This window comes from Lipophrys pholis, assembly GCF_963383615.2.
Source record: "Lipophrys pholis genome assembly, chromosome: 14".
NCBI classification, from domain to species: Eukaryota; Metazoa; Chordata; class Actinopteri; order Blenniiformes; family Blenniidae; genus Lipophrys; species Lipophrys pholis.
This window is the reverse complement of record NC_137633.1, coordinates 24,323,825-24,339,701: the sequence shown is the minus strand read 5'-3', so window position 1 is coordinate 24,339,701 and position 15,877 is coordinate 24,323,825. Positions and strand designations below refer to the sequence as shown.

The 15,877-nt window shown below is 43.1% G+C and overlaps 1 protein-coding gene across 1 annotated transcript; it reads left to right on the top strand.

Annotated features, from left to right (window-relative positions):
• Positions 1–1,686: 1,686 nt before the first annotated feature.
• ncmap (non-compact myelin associated protein) lies at positions 1,687–15,424 on the top strand. Its single transcript, XM_080479463.1, has 4 exons — positions 1,687–2,017; positions 8,463–8,563; positions 8,888–8,972; positions 13,994–15,424. The coding sequence occupies exons 2-4, from the start codon at positions 8,476–8,478 to the stop codon at positions 14,268–14,270; spliced, it is 450 nt and encodes a 149-aa protein (XP_080335589.1). The 5' UTR covers positions 1,687–2,017; positions 8,463–8,475; the 3' UTR covers positions 14,271–15,424.
• The last annotated feature ends 453 nt before the right edge of the window (positions 15,425–15,877 follow it).

Sequence of the window (15,877 nt, the reverse complement as noted above, 5' to 3'; positions counted from 1 at the left end):
CACATGCGGCTCCATTCATACATTTCAGGGTTCACGTCGGTGTACGCTGAAAGTATTTCATATATTCTCTGTAAAGTTGGACTGTTCCGGGCTGCGACTCCAAAAGGTTCTTCAAATTTGCCGATAGTTTGTTGCCGGCTCAACGTGAACCTCGGCCTTGTCATCTTTCACCTGGCACTACCTCAAAATAGTGACTGCGGCTAGAAAACATGCGTCTCTCTCATCCCGCCGTCGTTGTTTAACGTTTGTGTCGCCGGCTGATCGATGAACCGTCCTCACTGCTGATAAAAGTGGTTTTGTTCCGGTAGTTTTTTTATGAAATCCTGTCAACTACGACGCTGGCCAGTTCCTTGGAGGATGCGGTACGGAGAACAGACGAGCTGGATGTGAATCCCAGTAGAAGACAGGAGTCCCACTGGGTGTGACAGTACAGTGTCAGCGGCACTGATCATTTCTTATCCAAATGTAAGCGCAACTGCCTTTGTGTCCCCACATGGTGGTCTTTATGTTGACCAGTGATGCCGGTAACGCGTGACTCTCATATCACCACTTTTTCCGGTAACGAGTAATCTAACACGTCACTATTCCCAAACCAGATGAAAGGTGCATTCTAGAAAACCATCCATCCATCCATTTTCTCCCGCTTATCCGTTTCCGGGTCGCAGTCTGAGCACTGTCACACTGCACCGATTAAGAACCTTTCCTGCAGGTGGTGGGCCCACGGGAAGGTGGCGCCCGGCGTGGGACATGAACCCTCTACCTTGAGATTGGGGGTCTCGTTCTCTACCAACCGAGCTTCTTCAAGTCATTGTGCGTTACTGTTGTAAGAGACTCTTGTCTGCAAAGCGGCTTTATTATTAAACAGAACCGGCCGCTCCTCCATTCTACTCCAAATGACACTCACAGTGCATGCAGTGTGTCCGCACGCTCACCTGACCCGCCCCCTTCTCCACTCTCAGCCAATCACAGACCAGCTCACTCTCGTGGTGCATTCAGGTAACACAGAAGAATAGGAACTAACCAACATAATCACAAAACCATAGATGTTACACTATTTCTGTAATTTTCCTGAGTGAAAAGATATATTAGCAGGAAGCCCCGCCCCTTTTTTTTTTTTTTTTTTTAGCAAAACCGCTTTCCTTTTTCCTTAGACTGTGGGGGGTGTCGTCAGCAGCTGCTGAAAGTAACTAAAACGTTACTTGTATTCTAACTTAGTTTTTAAAACAAGTATTCGGTAAAGTAAACTTTTAAAGGCATAACAAGTTATCAGTTATCAGATTACTTTTTCAAGTTAACTGTGGCAACACTGATGTCGACACTAAAAGGGGCTGTAGAGCCTCTACAGAGCGGCCGTGTAGAGCCACATGTGGCCGCGGAGCTTCAGGCTGCGGACCTCTGGCATAGAATGATTATTGAGGTTAATATATAACAGGTTGCTTTAGCGATATTCAATATAAATAAACACACAAGACACTGTGTCTGTAGTTGAGATGAAGAGTGATTTGGAGGGCTCGTCATGGTGTGAGCAGAAACAGAGGAGAGGATTCTTCTTCTTGATCAGCGTCAGCGGCACGCCTCAGCGCCGGGTGGATGGACCTGAAAAACCAGCTACCTCAGATTGTTACTCAGCCAGGAGCAGTCAGAGCTTCGAATGGGCAGGGGAATAACCTCCTTCGCACACACACGCACACACACACACACACACACACACACACACACACACACACACACACACACACACACACACACACACACACACACACACACACACACACACACACACAGAGGCACCTGGCACCTCTCCTCTCTCTTCGTCCCTGTTGGACGGAGACTTGTACTATCTGGGGCATTTTTCCTTCACTATCGGAGTATTTCACACACAAGTCTCTGGACAGATCTTTTGTGTTTGACTACTCGGTGGACTATGTCCCTCTCAGTGGGCTGAGGAAGGGGTCTTCACACCAGTCAGGCTCCCACCTGGACCCCCTGAAGCTGAAACCAGAGAGCAGCGGGCTTGGTGAGTGACACGAACCTGTGTTTTTATTAATACTCTGTGTGTGTGTGTGTGTGTGTGTGTGTGTGTGTGTGTGTGTGTGTGTGTGTGTGTGTGTTCATGTGTTGATTGGGGATTTTTTTAAACCAAACTTGTTCAATTACAAACTTTAAATCAGCCCACTGTATTACACATTAACGTTGACAATAAACCAGTTTGATCATGTTAGTTAAAGTGGTTTTCTTTATTTTGCTTCCTTTTTTTTAACCTTAATTGACAGGGACAGTACTTGTCAAAAGACTACAAAGAAAAAAAAAAACCACTGTAGACAAGTGGATTATTTTGATGTGTCGTCCCAAGCCTGATCGTAAAAATTAGAACTTAAACAAAATAGAAATAGAAATGCAGTGTCGGGTCTAATGTGCATTACAGAAAGGAAAAAAGAAAGGAGGAAGATTGGATAAATATATACCTCAACACAAGGTGTATATCATTACTCCTTCAATTTAATACCAAATAGATAATAATGTTTATAATAAAAAAATAAAAAAAAACAAGCTGATTTATCAAAAATGGGTAAAATAAAAGGATAACTGAAGTAAAAAAAAAAAAACCGCATTACATTTACGAATGGAAATGTCACAGTGATTTAGTAATCAAAAGTAATTTCTTCTTATTTTACATGTAGTACGTTGGCAGAAAGAAAGAAAATCATCTTACTACTTCTTCCCTGATATGATCATGTCTGGTTCTGGAGAGGTGCACAGATGATAAGAAAACAACAAGAAGGCTGTTTATCTCACATTAAGCTGCTTAATTTAGTCTTCTTAAATCTCACAGTGCTTGGATTTGGAAGCTTTTGTGTAGATATGTGTGTAGATCACTGTGTTGTCGGCACACAGATGAATATCTGGATCAGATGATTAAAATAAAGACTGAGCCCCGGGGGACACGAGTAGAAATGAAAAACATTTAAAATAAAAATACACACACTGTTTTCTCCCTCGTAAACGTGACTGAACCAATTTAACTCGATCGTTGTTGGGATTTTTCCTCTGTTAAAAGCAACAAGAAATGTCTGTGTTGTACGTGGCGCCCTAAAAATAAAGTTGAATTGAATTGGGGAGTTTTTGGGACTGTGTGGTTCACAAGGCTCGAGGCTCTAAACATCGCCATGCTCATCCAGTAAAACGTATGTTTTTTACTAAGAAAACAGGCTGTGTGCTCCGTGAAAAGGCACAATTTAAAATCAAATTGTTCCTTTCCCTCTCTGAGGGATTAAATCAGGTCTGTAATGTGTATGAGGACCAAAGCCGGGGATTATTTTACGGACCTAAGAATCACTGAATCCATATCGAAGCCATCTATGGGTTTTTTTAAAGTGTCAATGAACCAATTATCTTCATGACCTCGATTCCAGGTAGATTATTTAAGGTGAACTGGAGTTTAACGACACCGTGTCAAACTCTGTCATTACATGTTTAATGCTTCCGCAAATGAAAAGTCGGCTTTGCTTTCCTGAACTCTCAGCTCTTCTTTGACCATCATTAAAACTCTATCAGTGTTCAATTTAGACTTTCAATGAGTTTTTTTTGACAGATATCTTTGTGAAACGTGGGTGTATTTTGACTCCTTTTTCTTAAATATGCTGTTATGTCTGCCTTCACATTGTTTCCAACTGACAGGTCAGTTTAACTTGCATGAATTCTGAAAAATGGCATCCGTACTTTTACGTTCATCTTTAGTTTGAACAAAGGAAACAGGCTGTATGTCCAACACATGACCTCTTCACTGGTAGAGGGACAAACAAGCTTGTATGCGTGTACGATAGAGCCCACGGACAGACCACCAGCAGCTCCCTGGGGTTTTACTAACGGGTATTAAAAGGGGGAACTGAACTGTTTCCTGTTCAGAATGGAGTTGACTCTCCACAGTGCCATAAACAACTTGTTTACTGAGGGTGGAAGACATGATATTGAACCTGTGGGTGTACTTTGTGGGTGTACCTGAGTGGTACAACTTGCAGTTGACGGAACAGCAAATAGGCATAAATATTTGTGACAGAGTGGAAAGAACCAGAAACACACTGACGTCGCAATATTTACTTCTAAATTCCTTCACCTTTGAAATTACAGAACACAATTTTTCAGTCATCTCAAACTTCGAATGAGCCACTATTATTAGAGACTGGCCCCTTTTAACCAGCTGTATGTTTTTCATGTTTAAATAATGACTCTGCTTGTGTATCACCAGTAATCGTATCTTAATTCCCATCAAGTGAGTCAGATTATATTGAAGTCTGTACAAACATCTGAATATACTGAAAGACTCCAAATCCTCCAACCAGTGCTCCTCCTCATTATAGTTATATCTTCATCACATGATTAAGTTTTAGAAATACTTTCATTGTATTAGAAAGTACTGCGATGTGCTGATATCAGGGATATGATTACGTATATCATTCATCTTCTACACCCGGACGCGTGACCAGTCCATCACATTGACACACACAGGACATTTACAGGCACCAACTAACCTCAGACACAGGCTTGTAAACTGTGGGAGGGAAATTATGCTTCCCCGGGAATAACATGCACACGCAAAGACCCAGACTCAGACCGGGGGTGATTTGTCAGTGAGGGGTAAGTGATAACCACGACACCACAAATACTTTGGAGAATCAGGTCAAAATCCACCCTGTGAGTTTTTTGGTTGTTGAAATAATTTATGATTTTATAACTGGCTTGGTGTTTAATAAGAAGAAGTTAGGATGATGTCCTCAGCCTCATGTGCAGCGAAGTACAAGGAAACGAGTCCTCCGGATTAAGATTAAGATACTTTTATTGTCAATGTACAATAAGTGTCTGTGGGCCATCTCTGACAGTAGCAGCACAACAATCATAGTGGACATAGAAATTCACAATCGAATATCCATCCGTCCGTCCATCCATCCATCCATCCATCCGTCCATCCATCCATCCATCCATCCATCCAGTCATGGTTCACTGCAGCTAATCCCATTTTACTATGGGTGAGGGCAGGATACACTTGGACAGGTTGCAAGTCGCAGGGCAGGGCAGGGCAAACAGGCAGAGACATAGACGACCACGCACATAGGTCGTATTTGAACCCATGACCTTAATGCTGTCGGCTGAGAGCGCTACCATGTGCCACCATGCGGCACAACCAAATGTGTGAAGTAAAAACAAATAAATATGAATATGTATACACAGAGGTAGCAACATGGATGCATGAACAGTAAAGTTCATATTTAAAGGTCTATAGGACAATTATTGCACGTTTTAAGGTGATGGCCGTGTTATTGTGACTCTCCACAGCATCTACCTGAGGGGAGAGAGGAGATGAGAGGCGTCTCTTCTGATATTGAGTCAGCTGGAGTAAATGTCACACAGTTTTGGGAGTGGGGAGCCAACAGTCCACTGAGCTGTCTTGATGACCCACTGCAGGTTATTCTTTTCTGCTGCTGGACTACTTGAGCAGCAGGCTGTACACCTGGAATTGAAGATACTATCGGTTGTACAGTGGAAAAATGTTTCCGGCAGCTGTTGTGGCTGCCTAGTGTGTCTTAAGGCCTCTGCATACTCCCTTTTTGAAGCCATAAGAACAAGAAGAAAATTCGGCAGTGACGTCAGCCATTTTTTTCAGCAGCACAGTTCATACTCCGCAGGCCACACCCCTCGCGACAGACCACGCCCCCTCGCAGCAGCCATGTGGTGTTTCAACTTTTCAACTGCACAGTTTATTTCTGGCCTCCAGTGCATTCAGAAATACATTTCTCTGAACTGTTTCAGTAATAAAAGAGAGTTTTGGTCTGAGCCGCGATGTTGGTCCGGTTTTAACTACAGGAGCTGACAGCTGGTCGTGATGCGTTCAGGTGCATCACGTAACCCTGCACTCCGACATTTTAACGAGCTGCGGGGTTCGTACAGTAGTGATGTTACAATCTAAACATGATTAAAATATGACTGATAGTTATTAGCGAGCTGAAACACACATGTTTCGGCAGTGCAGCACCAACACAATTCGGCCAGGACGGTTGGCACAGCCGAAACAAATTTCTTTGGCCAGAAGGAAATGACGAACTTTCATCTTGTTCTTATGGAGTATGAATTGGCATTAAGAGTGCTCAGGAAGAAGACATGCACGTGTAACCTGACGTAACATTGGGACGGAGCAGTGGGACAGAGCAGTGGGACAGAGCAGTGGGACAGAGCAGTGATATGCAGCAGTGGTATGCAGCAGTAAGACAGAGCAGTGGGACACAGCAGTGGGACGCAGCAGGAGGACAGAGCAGTGGGACACAGCAGTGGGATGCAGCAGTTGGACAGAGCAGTGGGACACAGCAGTGGGATGCAGCAGTGGTGAACAACAATAGGACAGAGCAATTGGACAGAGCTGTGGGACACAACAGTGGGATGCAGCAATAGGACAGAGCAGTGGGATGCAGCAGTAGGACGGAGCAGTGGGACAGAGCAGTGGGACAGAGCAGTGATATGCAGCAGTGGTATGCAGCAGTAAGACAGAGCAGTGGGACACAGCAGTGGGATGCAGCAGTAGGACAGAGCAGTGGGACACAGCAGTGGGATGCAGCAGTGGTGCACAACAATAGGACAGAGCAATTGGACAGACAGAGCAGTGGGACACAGCAATAGGACAGAGCAGTGGGACACAGCAGTGGGACACAGCAGTGGGACGCAGCAGTAGGACAGAGCAGTGGGACGCAGCAGTAGGACAGAGCAGTGGGACGCAGCAGTAGGACAGAGCTGTGGGACACAGCAGTAGGACAGAGCTGTGGGACACAGCAGTGGGACGCAGCAGTAGGACAGAGCTGTGGGACACAGCAGTGGGATGCAGCAGTAGGACAGAGCAGTAGGACAGAGCAGTGGGACGCAGCAGTAGGACAGAGCTGTGGGACACAACAGTGGGATGTGTGCGTGCTTCTGTCTGTGTGTGATTTCCAGCTGGATGTCGTACAGGAAGTTGTGCTTTGTTTACCAGGACTGCAGTTTGAGTTCATTTACGGAATTTAAAAAGTGCAGACATGTAATCGTTGTCTTCGCCGGAGCTGTTTCTGTGGTTCTTCAGTTGTATGTTTGGGGAATGAGATTCATGTGGACACCGCAGCATTAGTGTCTCCAGCCTTAGGTTTACTACTATCGCCCGTGCAAACAGCCCAGCTGATTGATGTCATTCATGATCTCTGCTTTAATGGTCTGTCAACACCGAGTCAGTTGTATAATATTTACTGTGGAGCAGGAAGCTGGACAACACATACAGGACACACATAATAAATAATCTGTGACAGTATTCTGTGAAATTCTCGTCCAGTGTGTGTGTGTGTGTGTGCATGCACGCATGGTGAAATTGTAAGTTCCAGATGGTTTCTGATTGATGAGAGTTTGCGATGTCATTTATTATTTATTATATACATAAACTGAGAGTCCCATGTCTCTCTCATACTGTTTATTGACTTAGTGTGCTTGTTCTTCGGTCTTTGTGTAACGATGATCAGCCTGAAAAGAGGATGAGGAAGTCGAGGAATAACTGAAGCTCACGTTTCTAAAGCAACGGCAGAGCCAGTAGCCTGTAGCCTGCAAGCTGTGGAGCCACGTCTGTATCTACAGCTGCTCTGTAGTGTCTCCATGAAGTGGGAGGCTGTCTTCTGGTTTACCGCTTTGTCAACGCTTCATGTGGATGACCCATGTCTTATTTTAATGGAAATACCTGAGCTGAGGGGTTTTCCTGAGTAAATGAGAGCCAGACAGAGAGCCGGCCTGTGCCTCCAGCTGTGGGCTTTATGGAACGTCTCCTGATGAGGGATCTGTGAGACACCTGTGATATTGCAGATCAGATAAAAACAAAACAAAGCTGCTCCACAGAAAGCTAAATGTCTGAGGACATCAACTGTCTGCAATATGCACAAGTCAGGACCAATAAAATACTATTTACATGATTTCTCCTTTCTCTCTGGATAAAACCTGAACTTCATCACTGAAAGTTCTAAAACATATTATCTGACTGAAAATAAAGATTTCCAACGACATTAGTGTGACAACACATTTAAGTTGTAAACAAATGCATAACGTTTACACACACACACACACACACACACACACACACACACACACACACACACACACACACACACACACACACACACACACACACACACACACACTCATCAATAAGACGTGCTGCTGATGCTGCTTGATTTCTGTCAAAACTCATGTACTTCTTTATTTGTTGTTGCTCCTTTGTTAAATTTATGTATCTGCTCGAAAGTTATGTTAACATCTCAACAGTGCTGCTCAGGTTGGTTTAATCTCGCAACAGTTGGGAAGTGTTTGGATCAGTGTAAACTCTAAATACTATACATAGTCTGTTGCCTTTAAGACTTAAGAGATGTGTCATACAAACTTGCCAATTGCTTAAAGATTTTCTCCTGCAGGTTATCTCTGAAGATGCAAGCTTCCACTGCCGCACCTGTGACCAACACTACATTAAACACAACGACCATCACCAAGTCACAAGAACAGATTCTCATCCAGAGTAAGCCCTCCACATGACTTCTCCTCTCTGAAACAGCAGTCGGACATCTGAATGGTCTGATGGATCACAGTCCTCACAAATAACAACTGGTTGCATTATGCTGTCTGATGGAGATTGTAAAGGAGTGGCCCCTGGGATTTTAATAGCAAACTAGTGCCGGTTTTCATTTGTCTGAGTGATGCCATTGCTAAGTGACGGCAGACTTCCTGTGAAGCAACCAGACAGCTGGTGACAGTAGGAGCGGCAGGAGCAAGTTCAACCTTAACACAAACATGAACACGTCAAACCAGCCGGCCATTGTTCTGTTTGCTGCTTTCTTCTCAGGTTCTGGGGCTATGATCGCTGTCATTGTCATTGGCATCATCATCATTCTTGCCGTTCTGCTGATTATCCTGAAGACATACAACAGGTGAGACTTCATTCCTGTCAGAGACAGAGTCCGGCACCGTTGAAGGACTTTCTCAATCGATCACTTTATCTTTACTCCTTTAAGGACAGGCCAGATAGATGCTTTCTTCTGTCTAGCACAGTCTGTCAGTCAGTGTGTCAATCTCACTTCATGAGCCACATAAAGCCGTTTCATCTGATTTGGATAAAACCAATAAACAGAGAACCTGCATAATACCGGTGCATTCTAGAAATCCATCCATCCATCTATCCATTTTCTCCCGCTTATCCGTTTCTGGGTCGCGAGGGTGACAGTCTGAGCACTGTCACCCAGATCACATTGCACCGATTAAGAACCTTCCTGCAGGTGGTGAGCCCACGGGAAGGCATTCTAGAAATGTTCATATTTAATGCATTTTTTTTTAATGAAACCTGTGATTAAATCTGAGACATATAGTGAGGTTCATATCAGGAGAGGCAGAGAGTTTATTACACTGTAGGTGAGGACTCGGGTCAATTGGTGACGCTCGGGGTCACCGGGGTATTACAGGCTGTTTGTGTGTTTGTTCCTACAAGCAGGTGACGCTATATGCCCAATGGTTGTGTCCCTTGACTGTGATCAGATGTGGACTCTTGTGCTGTGCATATGCTAATTAGCGTGGATGCTAATGTTAGCCCGTATTCTAGCACATCTGCTAATTAGCATGCATGCTAATGTGTATACTAATTAGCGCATATACTAATGTAAGTGTGTATTCTAATGCAAGTGCGTTATGCCCGATGATTGTAAGCATCTTTTGACTGTGATCAGATGTGGACTTTCAGGCAACGTGTGACGTTAGAGCTGGATATAAGCATGTACACATCACTTCCTGTTTCCAGCAGGTGGCGCCATAGCTGATGGTTGTAATTATTGTATGGCTGTGATGAGCGTCGGACTCTGATGCAATATATCAAATTTCAGGCCGATCTGGCCACGTTGAGCCAATTTACACTGCACCTCCTGTTTCATGGCAAAACAGACTTTGTGACGTGGTCACGGCCACGTTCTAAAACCTTTGCGAGAGATTTTTATAACTATTGCTCTTCAACCCCTTTTCTATCAAAGAGCCCAGGTTGAAGTAGATTGGAGTTTCCCAATGGGTGTGTCTCTTCACAGTGATCAGATGTGGACTCTGTGGATGCGCATATGCTACTTTGTGCCGATGCTAACATTATCCTGTATGCAAATCAATGTGGATGCTAATTATCACACATGATAATGTAAGCCTGTATGCTAATTAGCGTGAATGCTAACATCAGCTCAAATGCTAATTAGAGTGTATGCTAACGTTAGCCCGTATTATAATTAGCGTGCATGTGTAGTCTATTTTTTACATAGCACTTCCTGTTCCATGGCATCCCTGACCACTGCCACGCCTTCAAATGGCGTTACGACTGAGAGTCACCATGCGGTTGTGATGAGGGCCGGACTCTGATTTCAGAATTATTTATGGATTAATACACTTTTGTTAATAAACGCCGGTTTGTAACAGTCTGTGCTCGGATCTCACACCTTCCCTTTTATTTAAGATTGTTATATTTTTACATAGAAATATTACCTCAATTAAATAAACCTTTTTCCAAACGAGACTGATAATTTGGTATTAGCTATTTCCACTTTATCTGGTGGTGCCCCTTTTATTATTAATGACTAAATAACAAATTTTTTCAAATGAATAATTTTTTATCAACTTTAAGTAATTAATCAATTACTTTGAGTTGTTAATGAGTAAATGACAGTTTACTTCCATTAATGATTTAAATTTGTCATTACTTCCAGTGATTTATTACTTTCAGTAATCTAATACTTACAGTAACTTAATGCTAATAACCAACCATAATTTCAAACAGGGCAGATGAGTGCAGTCCACAGCTGATGTCCTAAATTTTACAGAAAGGTATTGACCACTTGGTTCTCGAAGCTGGTGGTGCTATGATAGCATCAACCAGCCCCACCTGGTGGTCAGGAATCCCAAGCTCGAGAAGTATTAGCGGAAACAGCTGGATAAGTGGGAGGCAGTCCAGAAGATTGAAGAAGTCAACGGCCAGTGCACACTTTGGGGCATTAACATGAATATTAAAGTCACCAAGTACCACCAGTTTGGAGAAGGTGGGGCTCGTGGTTGAAAGGAGGTTTGACAGCCTGATATAAGGTATAAAAGTTGAGTTTGCCTTTAGAGGTGTGCAGATGGAAATTATTAGGAGCGGTTAAGGAGTCTGACACCGTGCTGCAAGGCATTCAAATCATAGAGAGTCCGCAACCCGGAGCTCAAGTAAATTATATTGAAAATGTCCCAATGGAGCACAGCCAGTCCCCCACCGCTTCCAGAAGAGCAAGCTTTTTCAATAAATTTGTAGCCAGCTGAAGTGGTCAGAGTGACGTCACTTCGGTGCCCGAATTCACTGACACAGAATATGTCTCTGTCCTGATCACACATAATTCATTTAGAATTTTGCGTGTTTTTGTGTTAAGTGAGGTATACTTCACAAGCTCATGTTGTTGTAGGGCTGAGTGTCTCTTTATGTGACAGAATTGGCTACTAGTACCAGTGTTCTGATGATGTCACAGAGCTATGACTGTGTACGTAGTAGACCAGATGGCTGGAATAGCAGCATTACACGCCAAGGCTATGCAATACCACGAACCACGTCCGCGCAGCCGCAAGATTTGACGTGTGACAAACAGGAAATGCAGTGTAAAAGGCCTTAAGCTTTATCCGCCTCAAACTTAACACACTCAAGAGTCCAGCCCTCATCACAAACATATGATGACTCTCACTCGTAGCGCCACTTGTGCGTGTGAACGTGACCGTGCCACAAACTGAGATATTCACCATCGAACAGGAAATGAATTGTAAATCACCTCAACATGGTGTGCTTGGCATCAAATTTTACACGTTGCATTAGAGTCTGATCATATGAAGGTTACAACCATCGGCCATAACACCACCAGCTGGAGACAGGAATTGGGGAGTATATGCTCCGTTCTGGCTGAAACTTTACACATTGCATGAGATCACACTTCGTACCAAAGCCAAATGATGATAATGACCATCGGCAATAGAGCCACCTGCTGGAAACAGGAAGTACGGTCTACATAGCCTGTCCATGCTCCGACTCACCCCAACTTTCACGTTTCATTTAATGACACACACATGCCAACTGACGTTCTCAGTCAGAGTACCACAAGTAGGGAGGACCCGTTCAAGGCTGCTTGCAGCTTTAATGATGAATTTGTTTTTGCTCATCTGCTTGATTTGCTTTAAAGGGGTCCTGTTATGCAAAATTCACTTTTCAATAGTTTTCCAACAGTAATATCCGTCCCCACACGTCGGAGTCATGCCCCAGCAGTGAATAAGATCTGTCATCTCTCCTTGGCTTGTTTCCGTTTTTAGAAAAGTGTGTGCTCGAATGAGCGAATCAGAAATCAAATTCAAAATAGTTTCTTCGGGGGTTTAGCCAATCCCATTCAAGGTAGGCCCTCCCTTTGACCCTCCCACAATCAGGCAGCTCTGCTCTGGCACATGGCACCACGAGAGGAAGTACTTCCTCCTCTTCCCAAGATGGGCATGTGTGGGCGGAGCCAGTCCAGCTCACACAGACACAGCAGATTCTGAATGCAGCTCCTATGATCCAACATTCAAATGGTGGAAAATCAAGGTGAAGCTGGATTTGGAGCAATAAACTTTGAAAACAACAATTTTTGACCAATGAGACCCATATGGAATTGTTGAAAAACTGTATGATAGGACCCCTTTAAAAAATCAGTGTGGTCTGTGCTGCTGCAGATGTTGTGTCTTTGTTGAGCTAAATTACCTTTATACCTGTCTAACGCTGTTAGACTAGATGGCAAAATTTGGTCATCACAGCCGCTCCATATTGCACAATACGTTAAAGATAGTTAGGATCATAGATGGGCAGTAACGCGTTGCTGTAATGCGAATACTTTTTTTCAAATAATGGGTAAAGTACGGGAATACTTTCTCAAAAACAGTAATTAGATTCCCGTTACTGCGTTACTAAACCGTGAGTTTGTCTGTTGAAACTGTCTTGTAAGAATGACTTATCAGCAGCGGGACATCAGTGTGAACAGGAGACATCAGTGTGAACAGGAGACATCATAGAGAACAGGAGACATCAGTGTGAACAGGTGACATCAGTGTGAACAGGAGACATCATAGAGAACAGGAGACATCAGTGTGAACAGGAGACATCATAGAGAACAGGAGACATCATAGAGCACAGGAGACATCATAGAGCACAGGAGACATCAGTGTGAACAGGTGACATCAGTGTGAACAGGAGACATCATAGAGAACAGGAGACATCAGTGTGAACAGGTGACATCAGTGTGAACAGGAGACATCATAGAGAACAGGAGACATCAGTGTGAACAGGAGACATCAGTGTGAACAGGAGACATCATAGAGAACAGGAGACATCAGTGTGAACAGGAGACATCAGTGTGAACAGGAGACATCATAGAGAGCAGGAGACATCATAGAGAGCAGGAGACATCATAGAGAGCAGGAGACATCATAGAGAGCAGGAGACATCAGTGTGAACAGGAGACATCATAGAGAGCAGGAGACATCATAGAGAACAGGAGACATCAGTGTGAACAGGAGACATCAGTGTGAACAGGAGACATCAGTGTGAACAGGAGACATCATAGAGAGCAGGAGACATCATAGAGAGCAGGAGAGAGCAGCACCTGCAGCTTTTAATGCTTGAAAATATCAACATTACTTCAACTTGGTAAAAGTACAATTTTACAGTTTCGGTAAATGTACTAGACCAAAGTAAATGTAGGAAACATGTGTTTACAGCCTTCTCTGTACTGAGAGTAATTACTTAATACTACTAATAACAAAATAAATCTCAAAATTTTAGTTTTTTTTACTCTAAATCCTCCAATAATCTTTCTGTAAAACACGGTAGGATATGACTGATATATTTCCCCCCCCCTTGTTCATTGTTTCTTATGTGTTTTACCGTCAGGAGGACTCATGCCTCCAGAGTCCTGGGAGTCCGGCGCTCCAAACCTCGTCCCAAGGCGTCACAGTCCACCTCTCAGAGCAACATGCCCCTCACCACCGTGGGAGTGAGCTCCGTGTCCGGCAGCGTCCGCCTCTCCGGCCCGGCCGCGGAGAACGGCTTCGGGCTCCCCACGGCGGAGCTCAGCAGCATGGAGGAGCGGCACATGGAGCAGGCCAGCACCAACAGCGGCTCCACCGCAGTCACCATACACGAGCATCCGTCCATAGAAAACACATAGCAGCCGGGCCCGTCCCCGAGCCGAAGCCTCCGCACCTCGACCTGTGCTCGTCGTCTCCCTGCTGCTGGCTGCGAAACGTTCTGAATACGCCTCCATGAAGGTGGAACTGAAACGCCTATGAAGGATTCCTCTGGCTAAAGACAAGCGTCTCTCTGTGCCGAGGCTGGATGAAGCTTGCCACAGCCGCACAGTGTGGGCAGAAGTGTTGCTTTAGGCATGAATGTTGATATGAACTTAGTAAAGAAACAGATACTATGAAGGACGACAGCAGTTTGACTGAGCAAATCTGAGTTAATGTCATCAAATGAACACCTTAAAAACAAAGAAACGACAGGATTAGAACCACTGGGAAAACAGGCCCCAAAACTGATTGTTTCATTCTCACCTGTTTTTCTCAAAATTCAGGGGTTTCCCTTTCAGAATCAAACCAGAGTAAAAAAGGTTTTTTTCAAAAATTTCAGACCATTTTAAAAATTCAATATTTGACTTTTTTTTTACAAAATTGTGATTTTACTATCTTTTTATCCTCAAATGCATTTCCCCCATTAATTTCTCACATTCCCGGCTCCTTCTTCAGATATCAAAGTCAGAATTGTTATATTTTTTCTACTCAAATGTTTATTTTTTCCCTCAAATTAAAGTCAGAATTTAAAAAATGCTGACATATATTTTGAGGAGTGGCACTAACCTACTACTGCAGGTGCGCAAAGACCAGTTTGTATTTTGTAATGAATGAAATATTGTATAAGTTTTTCTTACTGCATGGAAGTTTTTTTTTTGTGAAATATCTGTCAGCCTGTTTAATTAGCCCAAAATTATTTTGCACTTTATTTTATTTACTCATTATTTGTACTGTTTATGGTTCTTTGTTAAAAGATGACACAATAAATATTAATATTTTTAATGTTCGATCGTGTGTGGTTGGAAATAATGTTCGTGACTTTAGTAATTAATATAAAAAAAAAGCAAAAGCACTTAAATGCACAACTGCATGAAGGATATATTAGCACACACACCAAATAGATAAAGTTCCCAATAAAAATAAACCTAAATGTCTTTAAATAGACATTATTTTCTTCTATTTGTAATACGTGTCTTCATATTCAAACTTTCCTTCATGAACCTTATATGATTAAAAAATACATGGAATTTGGAAATCACTGCATAACTATGGATTTTTGTTTATATCTTTCCTTTCAAAAAGAAAAAAAATATATATAAATATAAAATATTTTTAAAAGTTCAGTTTTCAGTGACACTGAGCATCATTGTCGTTTAAATGGACCACCCCCCCCCCCCCCCAGTTTTCCATTTTCTCTCAAATTGTCTCAGTTTTACGGTTTTCTCTGCTGGTTCCTTTCTCACCCGATGGAAAACAAACATCCATCCTGCACTGACGCTTTATTCCCATTTTACTCAGGACAAACTGAATCCCACAGTTAATTTCAGGAGATTAATTAATATAAAAACTTCCTCTGGGGGCAGAACAAAAACGTGCAATAATCAAATGTGGAATGTTAAATATCTGACCCCCTTTCATCCAAATCTTTAGGGAAGTGAATAACTGATCTCAGTTTGGACTTTTCTTCAAGGATTCAAGGATTCTT